Source organism: Nipponia nippon, unplaced genomic scaffold, assembly GCF_047370975.1.
Source record: "Nipponia nippon isolate SJK-2023a ecotype South Korea unplaced genomic scaffold, ASM4737097v1 scaffold_7, whole genome shotgun sequence".
Lineage (NCBI taxonomy): Eukaryota > Metazoa > Chordata > Aves > Pelecaniformes > Threskiornithidae > Nipponia > Nipponia nippon.
In genome coordinates, this window is record NW_028262391.1 from 50,262,979 (window position 1) to 50,281,415 (window position 18,437).

The 18,437-nt window shown below is 46.1% G+C and overlaps 1 protein-coding gene across 2 annotated transcripts in view; it reads left to right on the top strand.

Annotated features, from left to right (window-relative positions):
* ATP2C2 (ATPase secretory pathway Ca2+ transporting 2) overlaps positions 1-18,437 on the top strand; it is a 28,321-nt gene that overhangs the window by 1,598 nt on the left and 8,286 nt on the right. For both annotated transcript variants that reach the window (XM_087739897.1, XM_009477439.2), the window contains exons 2-15: positions 5,430-5,540; positions 6,904-7,020; positions 8,837-8,926; positions 9,009-9,044; positions 9,134-9,195; positions 10,398-10,506; positions 10,587-10,736; positions 10,833-10,901; positions 11,735-11,810; positions 12,033-12,099; positions 13,347-13,471; positions 15,442-15,539; positions 16,249-16,350; positions 17,171-17,260. In XM_087739897.1, the coding sequence (XP_087596023.1) occupies positions 5,430-5,540; positions 6,904-7,020; positions 8,837-8,926; positions 9,009-9,044; positions 9,134-9,195; positions 10,398-10,506; positions 10,587-10,736; positions 10,833-10,901; positions 11,735-11,810; positions 12,033-12,099; positions 13,347-13,471; positions 15,442-15,539; positions 16,249-16,350; positions 17,171-17,260 (1,302 nt within the window). The remainder of the gene's footprint in view (positions 1-5,429; positions 5,541-6,903; positions 7,021-8,836; positions 8,927-9,008; positions 9,045-9,133; positions 9,196-10,397; positions 10,507-10,586; positions 10,737-10,832; positions 10,902-11,734; positions 11,811-12,032; positions 12,100-13,346; positions 13,472-15,441; positions 15,540-16,248; positions 16,351-17,170; positions 17,261-18,437) is intronic.

Sequence of the window (18,437 nt, forward strand, 5' to 3'; positions counted from 1 at the left end):
GCCAGTCCTACAGGGAGAAGAAAATAAGACATTGAGCAGCGCGTTGTGCAATGTTGCTCTGCACTACTTAAACACAGCTAAAAATCCCAGGAAAGGGAGACCTTGTTGACGTTACAGAAAGCTTCTGTAATCTTGCTTTGATGGGAAACTGAGATTCCTGATCGTACGTGGGCAGGAGGCCACCAGCAATTAGTCTGGCTTGTTCTTTGGCAGTACCATTTCTGTTGTGCCAAAATAAATAATGATACATATTTACTTCCAAATATAAACCCTTTTTGAATTTCAGCTCTGGTCCATGCAGTGTGATACCTCTATAACCGGTCAGGGAAATGACCAGCGTTTTGGCTGCAGGCGTAGGAAGTAGGCAGCAATGCGAAATGACAACAGGGACTTGATAAATGAAGAACATATTCTCAGGTTATGATTTAGGCTGGTAAATGACTCACATTTCCTCTAAGGATGGTATTTGGCTTCTTTATGTGAAAACAGAGCACTTTCAATCTTATAGATCTTAAGTATTTTGGTCAAAGGGTCGTCCTGGGCCTTAAAGATGTGAGTCCGGGTGATCTGACAGGACACAAGCCAGGATAAATACACAAATTGTGGGTTGTGACGGAAGAGCCCCAGCGCTGGTAGCCATGAGGCGATGCCCAGCTCAGAGGCTCTGGCGATGGTGTTACCTGGCGAGGGCAGAACGGTGAACTTTCACAGCACAGCACAGCACAGCCTGTATCTAGGCTCTGCCGTATGCAGTTTCAACCCTTTTTCTACAGTGGCCCATTCAGAATCACAGGGAATTTTTGTGGTGCCAATTTACGGTTTGTGAGAACCATGTGTTTCCTGCAGAAATCTGAAGAACTTCCAAAGATTTTTCTTCTGAGCATCCACGTGCGTGCGCGCGCACGTGCACGAGCACATGTACCTCTCTGCGTATGTGTGTTTGAAAGTGAAAAAACCCCTGTGCGGGGCACATCTCCTTTTCCCTTTGACCATGTACCAGAGTCACCCCCGTGGCACCCAGGGCACCCAATGGATATGGTCATGGGCAGCTTTCCCAGGAGCCTGCAGCCCTCTGCTCCTAATAGTTTTTAACCTGATGAGATGGGTTGGTTTTGTAACACCATCCAGGGCAACGTGTCCATCTCCATGCTGTGCGTGGCCTCCATTTCCACACCCGGTGCTGCTGGGACTGGCGATGCTCAGCCCCGTCCCGCGGGAGCCGCAGGCGGGTGCCAGCGGGAGGGAGCCGTATGTGCAGGCACAGGCCTCCCTCTGCCTCCTTCATCCCAAAATAACTGAATCCCAGGGCAAAATGGAAACATTTAAGGTCTTGGAGTGCATCAGGATGGGAGAAGAGTTCATCGTGGAGATCTGCTGCCAACCCACCAGGGACCTGCTGTGATTTAGGGGGTTTTTCTCTTGTTAGCTTTAGAAAGAGCTGGCTCCTACCCCAGGCATGCCTGGGTAGGAGATTTTAGTGCATTAAGATCTTCAGAGTTTCTTCGGAGCTGCTAGGACTTTTCCTTTGCAATTGTTCCATTTCTCCTCACTAAAACCCAACAACAATGGATCCATTCAAGATCCAGTAGCCATGAGATGGAGTCCGGGTATTTCCCAGCCCTATCCTACGTTTGGGGCTAAATTACTATTCCAATTTGGGTCAAGGCTTTTTTCCATTTCAGTTTTCACACCAATGAACATTTATCTCCTGGAGACTTTCAGAGGCTCCATATCCTCCTGGATATGCAGAGCAACCTTATCAGAATAGTTTTATTATCATGCAGGTGCCTATCTTTTTATATGCCCTCAAAATAAACTAACTAGTGCAGCTTTCCTGCCAGGTGAAAAAAGGAAGACCGTGGGATTGCCTCTGCACAGCAGCCACACAGACCTCTCACACACACACACGTTTTCAGCCCCTTAGAAGTGTCGAGCCCAATTCTTTGCTTCTAAAAAGCTTCCAGCAGGCAAGAAGTTAACTCCCTCCCTCCAGCTTCTGCAGGTTTTTGGGCTGAGGGCTGCAGCACCTCCCTCCCAGGAGACCTTGTATACGAAGTTGCCTTAAACTCTTGGGTTTGGGGGTTTTTTGAGGCCTGGGTGGGACTGGTTTGGGTGGGTGAGGAGGCTCCTCAACTGGGATCGCTGTGGAGCTGCAGTGATGGGGTTGTCCTGCAGGGATGGCAATGCCATCTTTCAGCTCAAGGGGCTTTGCTTTACATTAAAGGGAGCTGGAAGATCTTTTTTTTTTTAATTAAGGGGGGAAAAAAAAAAGCCAAGTTTGAGCAGGAGCAAGAGAGCAGTGCGGGGGGCAGGGTGGGGGGACGTGCAGCTGGGGGCAATGAGCCCATGGTTTGGGCACTGCCCACCCGGCTGGAGTCAGCCCACCAATAGCCCTGGGAGCAACTTAAAATCCAGGGAATAGTTTTCAAGCAGCTTTTCTGGAAAACCCATGGCTTTTTGAACCATCAAAATGTCTATTTTGAGGCTTATTTCTGCAAGCGGGGAGACGAGAGGCTTTATTTCACGTAGAAAGTCTGCAATTCTGAGATCGACATGCGATGGGGGAGCAAGAAACTGTGCGAGAGGAGCTGAAACCAGGGCGGTGGGTGGGAGACGGCTGGGGCCTGGATAACGAAGCCCAGCGAGGCAGCCCCTCGCTTGCAGGGCTGTGGTTTGCTCCTGGTTGGGTTCTGCGTGCTGCCTGCGCCCCTGCCACGCAGCTCCTCCGCCTGCCATGGGCGCCAAAAAATACAATGCAAAGGGCTTCTGGGGGAATGGTTTGATTTATTTATTTTAGTAAGGATGAAGAATACACAAGAAAAGGGTTTCCGCTTAATGTTTTAAAGGGCTTCTTGTTAGACTAAACCTGGCCCACTTTTGACCAGGTTACAATATATTAGCTGGTCTAAAGTAATCTAAGACAGGGGGAAAAGTATGCAACACCTCAGTAAAGGCGGAGGCGGGTGGGAAATCCTGAGAACTCATCGTTTGGGCTGTTTGCCAGAGTATACAGCAAGGGCTCTGTGCTCTGCAGAAAGCCCCACGCTCGCTTCCTTCCCGCCTGGGCCCCACAACTGATGGATGGTATCGGGGCGAGGGATGCGGAGCAGCGGCGCGGGTCCGGCCGTGACGGGCATGCTCCGAGCTGCACTGGGGCAGGCTGCTGCATGGCTCCCAGCCACGGCCAGCTGCTCTTTACAGCCTCCAATATCTCCTGATCTTGCAAAGCAATAGATAAACTAATAATTTTTTTTTTTTACTTCTTCCTGCCCTCTGTATGGAGTCGTGCACTGTTGTGCTTGAGTTATGCCTAAAGGATAAAGGTTAAAAATGTAAATGGATAACGTTGATAAGCCCACATCTGTTTTACAATGTAAATAGAAAAGAAAGTAATGCACGACGAGAGGTTAGCTTATGGAGAGGTTTGCTCAGGCTTGCCTGGTGCCTAACAGACACGGGGTGGGATGTGTTTAGGGGCAAAGGGGCCCTGCACTGGCAGCGCTTTGCAGAGGAGGAGGGAGATGGGCTCTACTGATACATTCCCAACTTGTGCATCTCTGGAGCCGTTCATCTGGCAGGAAAAACTGTGCCACGTTTGTCAAGGGGAAATCACTTACAGGTGTAAGCTAATCAATGCAAATGAACTCCTCCCCATAAAGCTGTTCATTTCACAACAGCCCCCAGCTGTAAGGAGTGGGGAGCTGCCAGGGTCTCTGTTGAGCTGCAGCCAGCGCTGGCTGTGTGCGGCTGGGGCACATCCATACGCTTCTGTCATTTGTTTCCTCCACGCCTTTCAAAGGTAAATATTGGTGATGGAGCTGGGCTCTGGCTTCCCCAGGGGACTGGAGGCATGTCACCCTTGTCCCTGGGTCACTTCCCACCCTGCACCTCCTTTAATTAAAATTTAAACTCCTTCGAGACAAGGCAGTACCTTGATACCTGTGTGTGCCACCGGCAGCACAGAGGAGCCTGTAGAAACTGTGTTAATCAAACTAGCTCAGTAATGAATGTAAGGTATGTTTCTGTATGCGACAGCGCTTTATCTTCTTCCCAGCAAGTCCTTCCATCTCCTTAGATGCATGGGTGGATTTTGGTCTTTAAGTGTCTGGCAGTCAACAAAGTTACAGGGACCTGATGAATTTGTACAAGTAGGACATGCAAGTGGGAATAAATTGTTGGTATTAAACATGGAAGGACATTTTTGTCACTCCCAGGGATGTCTGTTAAGGAAATGGTGAAATAAGGGTGCTGCCCGGTGCTAGTACGCCTCAAAACACTAGAGAAATACTGCGGCTTCTTTGGGCAAAACGTGTTCACCAGTGTGAGGGACTCGTAGAAGAAAGAAAATCCTTGGAAATCTTGGGCGAATTGCTGGGGTTTTGGAAAGGCAGCTTGTCCTGGGGCAAAATGGTTTCTAAATGAGCACTGCATAGACCAAGGGATCACAGCAAACTCTTCTGCGTTTCTGCTGGGAGCAGGTCGGTGCCAGCATCTCACGTGTTAGCAGCTGTACTGTGGGTCAGTAAACAGCGATAAAAAGGGGGCTGCAACGTATGGGAGAGGCAAAAGCCTTTTTAAGGAGCAGGGCTTAGAGGTGCTCCTATCTCATCTGCTACGAGCTCTCCAGAAGGCACAGGACAGAAACCAATTCTGTGTACCGGCATGAGCGAACAGCCGAAGAGGTTTTCTGCATTTATCTCAGGCTTTAGATTGCAAAACACTGGGTGTTCATCGCGTGCCTGGCTGAGATTTCAGGGGATGCTGCCGCTTTGGAAAGAGCGTTTTGGAAAAGGGGACAAGGGATCTCAAAAGGGAAAAGAGGTCAGGGTGCTGAGCCCCTGGGTGCTGGGAGCTCGGCACAGCCCTCAGGCTGCCTGGATGGGGCAGGAGGGGTTTGTCCTGCTCGGAGGCGTTTGCGGAGCCAGCGGTGGAGGAAAACAGCCGTGGAGATGCGAGAGGAGACTTTTGCTTTCTCCCACTGGCTCAGAGATTTTTCTAGCTCACATTTTCTGTTCATTTATTACGTTTTTAATAAGGGGAAAGGTTTTTTTTCTTTCTTCTGAGCATTGAGCGTGCAGTGGGCTGTGAGACATGGAAAAATGTTCACCTCGGGCAGGATACCTGCAAACAGCGGAGCCTGGGACGCTTTTTTCAGCACTGTGGTGGTGTGCACTTGTCTTTTTGGTGATCCAGCTCCTAATAGTCTTTCTTTCCACTACAAGAACGTGCACCTGGCTTGGAGGCTGTAATAAAGATTAATTTGTGAACATTATAAAGTGCTGTGATTTAGGAAGTGTTTTAGCTAACTGAAGTCACACGGCTGGCAAGGTGAGGGAAGGGAATGGGATTAAGGGAAGAAGCAAAAAGATGCTGAAATGCTTTTGTGAACTGTGCTCTTGCCTAACGACTCCTTTATTTCATTTATTTAGACCCATGAGGAGTGTGAGCTGAAAATAATTGAGAAGGAGAAGGAGGTGACAGTTCTGCCCCCAAAAGATGCATGTAAATGCCATAAAGAAGACTTGGCAAAAGCTTTAAATGTAAGGGTTTGTAGAGGTGTTTGTGAACACAGCAACACAGCCTGTGTAATCTGACTCTGGGAAGAGACGGAGCAGCAAAATTGGTCTTTGGTTTCATGTGCAAACTTCTGGACTACCCAAGGCCTCTGCCTCTACGTGGGACAAATCCTCGTGTTGGCCGTGTTCGAGGCTCAGCATTGGGCATTTGTGGTTCGCTTTGTCCTGGCGAAGGATTTCACTGATGTGAGAGGCTCTGTGAGCTGCAGGTGAAAGGGTTCAATTGTCCGGCCTGGAAAACGAAGCACTCGCAGGTCTCTGCCAAGGCTGGCAGAGGAGCCCCGGGTGCAGGCTGCACAGGTTACCCACGCAAATTACAGCAGCTCCTTGGAAAACGCTGTGCAAATGCACACAGCACTTTTCCCCCTGCCTTTCGTAGCAGGTTTCATTTCAGAGGCAAAACTCATCACGTTTATTGTCCTAGATGACTTCTCAAAGGCTTGCTTGCAGCTTGAATTGTTAGATGTAAATTCACCTCACCATCCCTGCCCCAAGCAAACGGCGAAGCCGTAGCCATCGCCTGCCTCGGCTCGTGCTGAGACCCATTTGCCCACGCGGAGCGGGGAGATCAGCGGTGGCGGGGGTGCCTGCGGTGGCGGGGCCACTCTGCCCCAGCCCCACTCGAGCTTCCCCGCAGCCGCAGCAGGGACGTAGCTGGAGGGATGGAGGGACGGAGGGACACTGGGGCTCAGGAAGGAAACTCCGGTTTTTCTGTCTGCACTGGAGTTTGCCTTTGGGAAAAGAAACAATCTGATGGTCTAACTCATGCTTAACCCCATGTATGAAAAATAGATGGCAATTTAGAAAGGCTGAGTCCCCACAATCAGGGAAAGTTATATTGCTATATTTAAAATATATATATATAATGATATTTTGGTGTCTGACCTTGCTATTTTTTTTTAAATCCAGGCAAAATAGATGTTATTCCTTCCCCATTTGTTCTCTTTGAATTTTGCCAGGGTGTATTTATTTTTTCTTTAAATGTACAGTGAAACCAGAAATCAGTTCTTACCTTTACTATTTTAAATTTCTAATTTGTCATCTATTATATGGTTTCTCACTAGTGGAAATATTTTTTAATTAACTTGTGCTTAATTTATGGGTTTCTGTGATGGCTGATGGTAAAGTTTTATAGTTGAACAAAAACAAATACCTAAACAGAAAAACAGTGGATAGATTTATGGTTTTGTGAGGGACTGAACCATGAACATCTTGCCCAGTCTACTTATAGGTTTTTAACATAACTTTGCCTTAAGAAGTTTTCTATAACTATTCTACAATATGTAATGTTTGGTTTGGGTTTTTTTCTTTTCAAATTTCCCTCCAGGTTGACTTACAAACTGGACTGTCTGAGTTTTCTGTGCTACAGCGCAGGTTAAAACACGGCTGGAATGAATTTTCAGTAGAGAACACAGAACCGATATGGAAGAAATACCTAGACCAGGTAAGGAGTTTCTGCACAGATTCTCATTTCGTGGCAAAAAGCCCTGGCTGGGTTGGCCTGAGTGTGTCTCTAGATTGAAATATTCAGGATTTCTGCTTCCATGGATTCAGCCTTGGAACAGGCTGTGCCCGGGATACAGAAACTGTCTGTTCCCTGGGAAAGCCATTCTGAGATTCAGCTGCAGCGTCATTTAATGTGAAGATAACATCTTAAAATAAAAATAAACCTTTTTATCTCCACACAGCCCACAAATCAAAAGCCATAGATCAGTGACCTGATTTCTGGAGCACACTTATTCCCTTTTAGGCAAGTGATAAATCATGAAAGGTTTGAGGAAAACCAGTAGTAGCTGGAAGCCGCTCTGGTTTTGGTTACCTCAGTGAAGGAAAGCCCTAAACCTCCAGCAAAAGCAGAGGCAGTTGTAGAGCTCGGGTGGGTGTTAGTGTCTCTATTAGCGATACATCCGTAACGGGTACACTCATACACGGTGCCACGAGTGGTGAAGAGCCACGATTTCAAACCAGCGGCCCCCAAAAAGCCAGGCAGAAGGTGGTATTTGCTGTCTTGTTTTTCACCAGCTGAGTTATCCCTGAGTTTTGCTTTTATTAACTCGTTCTCAGTATTTAATGCATCTGTCACCTCTCTTTTTAGCATTTTTAACCAAACAAGAATGGTCTTGGTGGTGTTGTTTATTTTCAACCAGCAATTTGACTGATTTTTCTTCTTGCTTAGCTGGATCATGAAGATTTTAGTTGCTTTGAAAGATGTTATTTTTATTTCATGGATTATCCCTTTTTTCCTATGTGATCAATATTCTTTAAGCACTTTGTAATCATCACTAAGTCTCTTCAAGGATTGTTTTATTCTTAGTAAAAAGTGAGATGGTGGGGTTTTTTTCTTGCTTGTCCTTCACAAGCTGTTTCCCCTATGGGGACACCAAACAAACTCCTTAGTGCATCTCTGATCCTTCCACAACCTGTTGGTCTCTGGAAGAGCTGCTGGCAGTCCCATGCCATTCACACCTCTGCCCTTGAGCCTCGTCCCTCAGCAGACATTTGGCGTGGCTTCTTCCAGCTGCTGTTTTTGTAAAGCATCCCCTTCAGCCCAGTGTTTCTAAAGAGAAATGAAGGGACTTCCAGCTTTGGCTTCAGCAAGGAATAAATTTACACCTTGGCTTTCCTGCTGTGCATCACCACATATCTGTTACCCAAAACAGGCAGCCTTGTCTTTACCTGACTTAATTCCCTTACATCAATTCCCACATTAGCTAAATGGAGCTGTAACTTTCTCAGGTAGGAGAAAGGTCCTTAAAATCTGTGTTTAAAAGTGAAAAAAGGGAGGACCTGACTTCTGCAGCCCTGGGCCCAGCACAGAGTTTAGCAGATGAATTAAAGAGGAGGAGAAAAAGAAAGAGGATTTCTGGTTTCAAATTCTAAAAAGACAATAAAGTTTTTGTTTGTATCTATCGTGCCTCCAAGGAGCTTTTAGAGTCAGTCCTGCGCTGTATGTCTGCAAAGGCGAGCCTCCCCTGTGCAAGCAGGGGAAAAGAGGAAACTCGTGTCTTGCGGTGTGAGCCTCTGCCTTGTCCTGCTGGTCCCCGACGCCGCCTGCCCCCAGCACGGGCGCAGGAGCCAGCTTCAGCCCAGCCGCAGGGGCTGCACCCTCTTTGTCTGGGCAGAGCGATGCTGCTGTCATGAGCAAGGAGGGTCTCTGCAGCAAAACCACCTGTCTAATCCTTTCTGAAGAGATCCGAGGCCTGCTCAGCTGCAGCAGTGCCATGTTTAACTTTATATTGCAATTCGTTTATTTTTTTCAGTTCAAAAATCCCCTCATTCTCTTGTTGCTGGCTTCCGCTTTAGTAAGCGTCATCACGAAAGAATACGAGGACGCCGCGAGCATCGCCATGGTAGGTGGTACCTCTCCTGCAACCCAACCTTTCACGCTCTGAAGCTGGTGTGCCCACGCCTGTAACGCCTCTTTGTTCACAGGCGGTGCTCATCGTGGTCACCGTGGCCTTCATCCAGGTACGTCAGCTGGAGCTCGGCTCCGCTGCCGGGGCTGTCATGAGCGAGCCTGCTCGTGTAACTTGGCTTTCTTCTTTCTTGTTTAAAAGGAATATCGCTCGGAAAAATCTCTGGAAGAACTTAACAAGCTGGTGCCCCCCGAGTGCAACTGGTGAGGCACGCCTGGTTCGGTGGGTTTTAGCAGGGTTTGGGTTACGAGGGCAGAACCGACTGGTGAAGAAAATGACTTCAGGTTGTCATGCACGTAATGAGACCCCGGTGCCTGGAGGGGCGGCACCGTGTATGGGTGCAGCTGTAAGGCATGGTGAAAGGGGGTGGAATAACTCTGATATTTAAAGTAGGCACCCAATGGAACTGAATAAATGCTGAGAGACAGCAGGGTCCCAGAAATGTCCCCTCCACACCTGCATAAGTGTCCCTGCAGCCTCTTGCGTGTCGCTGACTCCCTGTGCAGGAAAAACCTCACCTGCATATTTTTTTTGGCTTTAGGGTAGTTTTGCCCTTGGGAGATTGGCACGAAACAGCTTATGATCGGAGGCGCGCGTGGGCTGGCTTTCCTCGCCCACACCTGCCCGTCGCTGTACGTGCGTGCCAGGCACGGGCACGCCAGGCGTTTCGGTGCCCATCAGCCACACGCGAGCGCAGTCACGGCGTTGCCTGTGGAGCAGTGGTAGGGCGTATCAGAAACTGCTTCCCTGACTGCTTTGATGTTCAGTATCAGTGCTTTAGATTACGGGAAACACGTTTCCTATTTATGTCTTTGCAAATCAGTTTTGTCACAGCCAACATAAATAAGCTGTGAGGCTCAGAGAAACCTTGCACTGCAAAAGCAGCGTAGGGTTTTCTGCTGGCCCAAAGTTCACCCAGGTTTGGATCTTACAAACACCACTGTTTGTTCTTTCTTTATTTACTTATTTATGACATGACACCATAAGCATCTAAGCGCTTGAAAGGCTGTACGTTTAATACAATAGTGAAATGCCAGTGGTAATTCTAGCTTGAAAAAAGCTTCTTTTTAGGTTAAAGAATCTGCATTTCATTATTTAAAGCATGAGCCACAGGAAAGCACATCATCTTGTCACTCCTATCTGCTGTATAAGTACTGCTTAAGTCACTTAGTGCTGAAATGCAAGTCTTCCATAACCTGCCCATCTGATTATGAATTAAAACTGAGCCCAAACTGAGCATAATCATCTCTCCTCGTTGCTATGAAGATTTTACGTTCTTATTTACTGTGGAAGCTCTTTGGGGCAGGGCTCTTGCTTTCTTGCCAGTCACATTCCCAAGCCTGTAGCGGGAATAAAAACCTCACAGCCTGGTTTCCTTTCTTCTTTTTCCATTTGCCTAACGTAGCCTAAGGGAAGGAAAACTGCAGCATCTTCTAGCACGAGAGCTTGTGCCTGGAGATATCGTATATCTGTCTGTTGGCGACAGGGTTCCTGCAGACCTCAGGCTGATAGAGGTAAGTACAGCTACACGTACAAGAGCCTGTTTTGGAAAGTTCTTGTCTTAACAGTGCCAGAAATGTGCCTTTTTAATTAGGTTACAGATCTGCTGGTGGATGAATCCAGTTTTACCGGAGAAGCTGAGCCTTGCAACAAGACTGACAGCGTCTTACTGGAAGCTGGAGACATAACCACGCTGAGCAACATTGTTTTCATGGGGACTCTGGTGCGATACGGGAAGGGAAAAGTGAGTCCTGTCAGCCTCGATCTTCTCCTCGACATTACTTACAGAATCTCTAGATTTTTTTTTTCATCTCCCCCTCTCTTTTTTCCTTCTTTTCAGGGCGTAGTTATTGGGACGGGTGAAAATTCACAGTTTGGAGAGGTGTTCAAAATGATGCAAGCTGAAGAGGTAAAGTCATCTCTGTGTCTTCTTGGAAGTGGTGGGTGTTCTGGATGAAAGTTTGTGAGGAGGAGCAGTTCCAAGAGTTATCGCGCTGGGTCCGTTTCTGTTTCTGCTACAAAACGCCTGTGTGACTGAGGGATGCCAAAGTGCTGTAGCCAAAAAAGGAGGTTATAAGCAGGATTTAGGTTTCCAAATCCAGACTTGCGATGCTCAGCTTGTGCCTAACCTGGTAGTCACCCAAACATCATGGTTTCTTCTCCCACTCTCACCCCGCTTTCCACTACATATATAAAATTTTACTTCTGCACATGCCAAAGTTTCATGGGCCAGAGCTCTGAGCTAACACAGATGAGGGTCTAGAAACTAGTTAACTCTCAATCCACTAATGCAAGAAATCACAGCAAAGCAGAAGTAGACGCTTCTGGGTAATGTGTGCAAAGGCTCTGGGACAGGGATGGGGGTCTGGACTCTTTATCCCTGTCCCAGAGGCTTTGCACACACATTATCCAGTCCTGGACTCAATTGCTAAGGCCCCTTTCTGATTTAGCCCTTAGTCTGTCTCTACTGTGGCTCCCCAGCTATAATTGAATATAATTCTTCTTTTTCTCCCACTTTTTGCTTGTCTTGAGTGCACTGAGGGAGAGACTCTCTCCCTGTGGGATGGTCTGTGCCCAGCAGACCCTGGTGGGGGTTTGGGATGGGTAAGCGCTAGGGTACTGGGCAGCTGTAGGGACCGCCGTCATGAGAACCAGGACTGTGTGGGTTGCTTGTTCTGGGCTGAGTGTCATCTTATCTTATGAAACAAGCAAAGAAAATCAGCTATGCTTTGATGTTTCCAGACCCCTAAAACACCTCTTCAGAAAAGCATGGACAGACTGGGGAAGCAACTCACTCTTTTCTCCTTCGCCATCATCGGTGAGTCGGACGCAATATTCACGCTTGCACGGTCAGCTGTGAAAGCCTCTGTGCTCCAGGGCCACTCTTTCTCAAAAGCACTTGTTGATGTAGGTTACCTGGACTTTGGGGGTTCAAGAAGAGACACCTCATTGCATACTCAGTTTTCCAACAACAGTTAAAGCGGGTTAGATATTTATAAATTTCTTGAAGTTTTTTAATCAGATGGTTTTCCCCCACCAGGTTTAATAATGCTTATTGGCTGGTTACAAGGGAAGCACCTCCTCAGCATGTTCACGATTGGAGTTAGGTGAGGACTGGAGAGCACCTTCCCCTTTGATTGCTAATGAAACATGCTCCAGGGAATCCCCTGTTCAAAACAATGGACACTTTACAAAAGGGAACTTCATCAATATGTAGTGATCTTGCACTGGTGAAATTAATGCGAGCTTTACAACAGAGTTTAGTAGAAAAAAAAAAAAAACACCACAAGTTTGAGGGTTTATTTAATTCTGCAAATCAGTATTTTGAAAGTCTTCGCTGGCTTTTCCACCTCAACCTGCTGCGAATGTCCTTTCCTATCTGTAGTATGAATTTAGTGGGAGTGTAGCAACAGCAAATATTAGTCTTTGCTGTTCTTACTGGATTTACGTCTAAAGATAGGAATGCGCATTTTATGCGGCATAAAAAGCATGCACAACCTCTTAATCAAGCATAATAAACCATCTGGTTTTAGTAGTACCCATAAAACCTGTTGTTTGGTGTTGTCATGGCTCTAAAATCAAACCTTTAAAAAAGTTTTCTATGGAAATAGAAACAAAACCATGGATGAGGAGACAAGAGAGAAGCCAAACTGTCTCGGTGCCCACCTTCCTGTCTCCTGGGGGGATGTGGTGGCAAAGAAAAGTGGTTAAGCCTGAGTTTTGGAGAACAGCCTATGGTTTTGAAAGTCCTCCTTGATTACTTTTTGCACATACCTAGAAGTGTTGAGAGTTACCCAAGGAATAACAACTAAGGGACAGATACAGACTGTGTCTGGATTTTTCTAGCATGTCAGGTGTTGCAGGTTTTGATATTGCTCCAATGCAGCATGTGCAGCATGGGGACATCTGGGGAGCTGATTCTGTCCCGGCATAGCTTGTACCTGCACGTAAGAGAGGAGAGGAGGGGCTGCATGTGGCCAGGAGCCAGTAGCTAACCTGTGAGCCACGATGCCAAGGGATATTCAACTTCTATCCTCAGAAAGTTAAATAAATGAAATGAAATCCAACCCCTAAATCCTTATTAGCCAGAGATTAATGCTCTTTGGCAATGTAAAGAAGAAAAGTAATTGCTCTGTCAAAATCATCCAGAAAAAGGTTGGAGGGTTGGATAAATATCCTGCTTTTGTATTTACAGTGTGCCAGGAGTCCCAGTGGTTAGCACTGCACGCTCCCGTTCAGATACGCACATATAAGCAGGAAAACTCCCCCCATGGAAATGTCCCTCTGACACGTTTTCATCCGTACTTGTAGTTTGATCCCTGTGTTGAAGCTGTTTTCTCTCTGCTGTCCCCAGCCTGGCAGTGGCTGCCATCCCAGAGGGCCTTCCTATCGTGGTCACTGTAACGCTGGTGCTGGGCATTCTCCGGATGGCCAAGAAAAGGGTGATTGTGAAGAAGCTTCCTATAGTAGAAACCTTAGGTAAGGCTGCAAAGGGGCCACACAGCTTGGTCATCTGCCAGGCTTTGAAATCTGAACTGGATAGCAACGGGCTGGCCAAGTGAGCCTTGGTCTGATTAAAAAAATTAAATTTGTAATATGCTTACTGGGCCAAAGCAACCCACTCAGACTTAAATATACTTTCTACCCCATGTTTCTCACCCTTTTCCCTTATTTTAGTGATATTAACACAGGCAGGTGCTAGGAATGGTGCAACTCAACCCATGGCATTGGCCCATGGGGAGCAGAGCCTCTCTGCAGACATGCGTGCCCTGCTTGGGTTGAAAGGCTTGGTTTCTCCTTCCTCCCCATTCTGTGGGATCATCCTGCAGGTCCATCCTGTCCGCTTCTTCAGTATCTGGCTAAAAAATCTTGCAGCCCCTCAAGTTGAGCCTGGTGGCATGAAGAAACCCATTTGTCCTTCTGCAGCCTGTGTGGCCATCTCCCTGCTACCCAAAGAGTCATGGAAAAGAGGGACAGAGAGGATCTTGAGAAGGTGTCCAGCCCATCCTCACAACCGTAGGGCAGAATGAACTGTAATGAAATTATTCTTCCACCTCCCCTTATCTTCAAATTGGCCCTTATTCCCAGGTCACTGTGTTCCAGGCTTTGCTGCTCTGACCTTGGTCAGTATGGCAATTATATGAAGGAGAAGACTTGTGTGTTTAGTACCATTCATTAAACAGTACACTAAACGCCAAGCCTGGCCCGTGCAGTCACAAATATCTGCTGCACAGCCGGATCCTTCAGCTAAAATCTGTCTTCCTTGGAAATGTTACTATTGTTTGAACTGCCCTTGTTTGTTCTGCAGTTAAGGAATCTTATCACCCTTATTTTATTGTATTTGCCCTGACCCAGGACATCTGAAACGGCCTTATCTCATGAAGAATTTCGTTCTGGTAGGGCTGCACCCAAGTAGGTGTAGCTGCCAGATGCCCGGCTACTCTGCAATACAGTCTAAGCACGGCAAAAACTGTACTCTCCCACACATTAATTGTGCCGTGTTTGTTAAACTTCTGAAAAGGAGAAAAATAATCCTTCTTTATCTGATTCTTTAATTGTAAATAACTAAAACTATCGGAGGCAACAGCTTTGCTCTGTGCTAATCCTTTAAAACTGCAATTAATTTAATTGCAGCCCGATCTGCTTTATTCTCTCCAGGCTTTTCCCTGGTGATCATCATGCTCATGGGGTCTATGCCTAAGCAGTGTGGTCATCTCCAGAGCCAGGGAAGAGATTCAGACTTAGAAGGGAGCTGAAGTCTGATTCTTTTTTGCATTAAAGTAATTTTTCCCCTTCTTGGGAGCGGAAACTAGCCTGAATGTGATGATTCTGTTAATTTACTCCTTTGCTGTATTGTGGTGTAAATGGGCCCTGGAAGAAATGTGCTTTACTGAAGCAGGATTGTCAGAGCAGAGCAGGAGCAGGGCAGCTCCTGCTCTTAGCTGTAGATTTTTAAGTATTTTTTGTAGCAGTCTTTAACACACCTGCCCTCAGAATCCCTTGGTGAGGCAGGGCAAGGCTGTTATTCCTGATTTAGAGAAGCCTGTCTGAGGAAGCATGTGGCAGCGTGGGAATTTGATAGGTCTTTTCAGACTATAACGGCTGTTCTGTTGAGGGATATTGCAGCTCAGAAACATTGATCCACTCCCTGGAGATCAGTGCCTTCTCTGACTGCCCACCATATGATGCTCAGGATGACGTGTCCCTCTTCCAATGTCTCCTACTACATCTCGCATCCAAATTATGTGCACAATACCCTGATATGCACTCAAATCCTTTCCTTGCAGCCGCCGTTAGGGAACTCATCCATTTCTTGGTGTTTTCTCCCTTTTCTCACTGGTGCAGTCTGAGTAACATTAGGGAAACAAGTTCTCCCTCTTCTGGGGCCCTGAATCTCATTGTTCAGTTGCATTATTTATTAGTTCTGATTAAAAACTTTCCTGCATCAGGTTGCTGCAATGTCATCTGCTCAGATAAGACAGGCACTCTGACAGCCAACGAGATGACGGTGACTTGGCTCGTGACCTCGGATGGGTTCCAGGCAGAGGTATGGCCGAGGCGGTAATATGGACTTTCCTGTTCAGGCTCAGCAGGGCCAATTTGCTTTTAGTTCAATTAGGTCCAAATCAGGGATGCTGAGTCTGTCCTGAAACGAGCAGTTTCTTGCACACCACTGGTTCCATTAAGAGAAGGGACTTTCGGCGGTGCTGGAGACAGGCAGAGGTGGGGCTGAGCATACAAAAGCTGCTCAGATGCCATAAAGATGTTCATTGACATTATCTGCCTTTTTCTCTGCAATTATTGTAAATACTGAAACCTGCCACTGACCCTCGTGGGCCCATCTTCTGTAGGAATATTTATTATATGAGTGACCTGATCCTTCCACTTGGTTCATTTACCTGCATGCAAAGTGGGTGAAAAATGCAGGCATGCAAAATGTAAGGCAGTGGAGACACAGGCCAGTCATCAGTAGGGTAAAACCAGTGAAGCTACTGCTACCAAAGGCCTGGATGTCTTGACTGAGCTGCAAGAGACTTCTGAACTCATGGTGAACAAGTTCTGTATAAGACAAGCTGATTCTTTTTGTTCCTATGCGGCTATTGTAATATTATACTTCCATTATCCGCAGTCTTTCCTGTAAGCATTGCTTTGAGCTAGGCAGAATAATCCCAGCATGCCTTCAAAATCAGAAATTTGCATGGTACAGTCCTGCCTGGCACTGGGAAATTTGCTCCTTCTGTCCTTCCCTTCCTCAGGTCAGTGGGGTGGGCTACAACGGAGAAGGAAATGTTTATCTTCTGCCATCAAAGGAGATTCTTAAAGAATTTTCCAACGTCTCAGTTGGGAAACTAGTGGAGGTAAGTATAAATTATGAACCAGCTTGTCCTATTTACAGGCAATTTTCATTTGCACAAATCACTTTGGGTTATGAGCGTGGAAAAAAGCCACTTTTGCACCTCTAGAATGAACTGGCCTGCTAGAGCATTCTTGTGGAAAGGCTCTGAGTAATTGTAACATAATACCTGAAGCTTATGGGTGAAAGTTAGCAATCATAAGACATGTAAAGAGAGACCAGAGTCATCAGCTTAAATGGTCAATGACATTTTGGATAAAAATACAGTTCTGGCAGAGGAGAGACTGCTCAATTTTATCATGTTCGGATTTTTAATGTGGACAGATTCTAGACTTTAGCTAGCTTCATAGTCAATATATAAATGTACTGTGATAGTCTCTGGGTTTTGTATTAGCATTAAATAAACTCTTGCCTGTTCAACTATAGGCTAAAGCGGAGTGTTTGGGTAGCGAAAAGAGCTGAGCTGGAATCTCAAATGGAGGTTAGGTCTTATTCTACCTATACCGCATGTTAGAAGCACTAGTAGGAGAGACCAAGTTTTCATTTTCATGATTTATCAGGCTGGTTAGATATATATTATGTTTTGCTTGATCTTAATTTATCCAAAATGTAACATTTTACCAAAATATTGGTGTATCTATGGATTAAGCGGGTTTAGAAAGCAGAAGAACTGATTTCAAGAGATGCTGCTATGGGGAATAGCACATCCTTTGGGATGTGGCTGCTTTCATTCTCCAGTCTCTCGTTATTTCACTTGAAGAGATGAAAAAGCTATGAATTTAGTTATGAAAAAATAAACCACGTAAATATGTCCCTTCCTCTAGGCTGGCTGTGTAGTCAATAATGCCATTATTAGGAAAAATACCATGATAGGACAGCCCACAGAAGGAGCTCTCATTGCCCTTGCAATGAAGGTAAGACTGTTAAGATTTAAAATTTTCCAGAAATTTTAAAAAAAAAAAAAGAAAAAAAAAATGGAATTGTTAGGTCTGAGAACAGTGATCGGAGTTCTTTAAAGTCCCCAGACTGGTTTTAGTCTTTCCTTGTCTCTTCTCCCCGAGGTGATAGATGTACACCTCTCCCATGTAGACCTCTTGTCATGGACAAATACCTTCCCTGAGCTTCTGTGCTAACAGCAATAATTGTTTTCCTTGGTTAATCTGTGCAATTACGCTACTTAATGGATTTCTTTCAGGCTCAGACCAGACTGCCTTTTTTATATTTTCTGCATGTGCCAATTAAGAGTTCTGGAGGAAAAGAGAGCGAAAAATGAGCAAGAACAGGCCCTATGAGAAAGCATGGCAGAGGGTCATCATCACTTTGGGTCATCGGCTAGCTTCTTACTTTTTTTCTAGTCACAGTTATGTAAAACAAGAATTTTTGATGAATATTGCATTCGTACTCATAGGCAGAGGACCATAAAACACCTCAAGGTATCATCTAATCAGCATTACGCAGCCCGTGATCCAGGGACCTCAGGTGGGCTGTAAAGCACAGAAGGAGCCTGATGAAATGATGCACATGCAAACACCGATTCTTACCTCCTGTTTTTAAAGCTTGTGACTCTAACAGTGAAACAACGATTTTTTTTTTTTTTTTTTTTTTTTTTTTTGTAAAACAATGACATTTTATTTCCCTAAATGCTAAATTAAAATCTCCCTTCTGCTCCACCGTTCGGTAGCCAAGCAATAGCAGAATACGAGGGGGGTTGTCTCTTCTATTTTTTTTATTTATTTATTTATTTATTAGTTTGGTGAGAGAGACTGGAAGCTACTTCTGATGGCTCCCACCGCGCCTAGAGCACCACGTGTGCTGCTAAAGCAGGCGTGTGTTGATTTGCACTGTCGTACTTCATAGCTGAAGGGTCTTCTTGTGGTGACTCGCTTTTTGAGTTTAACCCATCAGGAAATAATTTGAAGCCACATCCATGATTGACCATTCATTTTTTTGCAATTTCTCTCTTTCTTCCAAGTGGGGTGGCTGGGAAATAACAGCAGTGGGGGAGGCTGAGCTTGGGCTGGAAGAAAGCTGCTCTGCCCATCCCTTAGCCATGGGTTTAGGGAAAGGACTTGAGCCTCCTTTGCCCCGAAG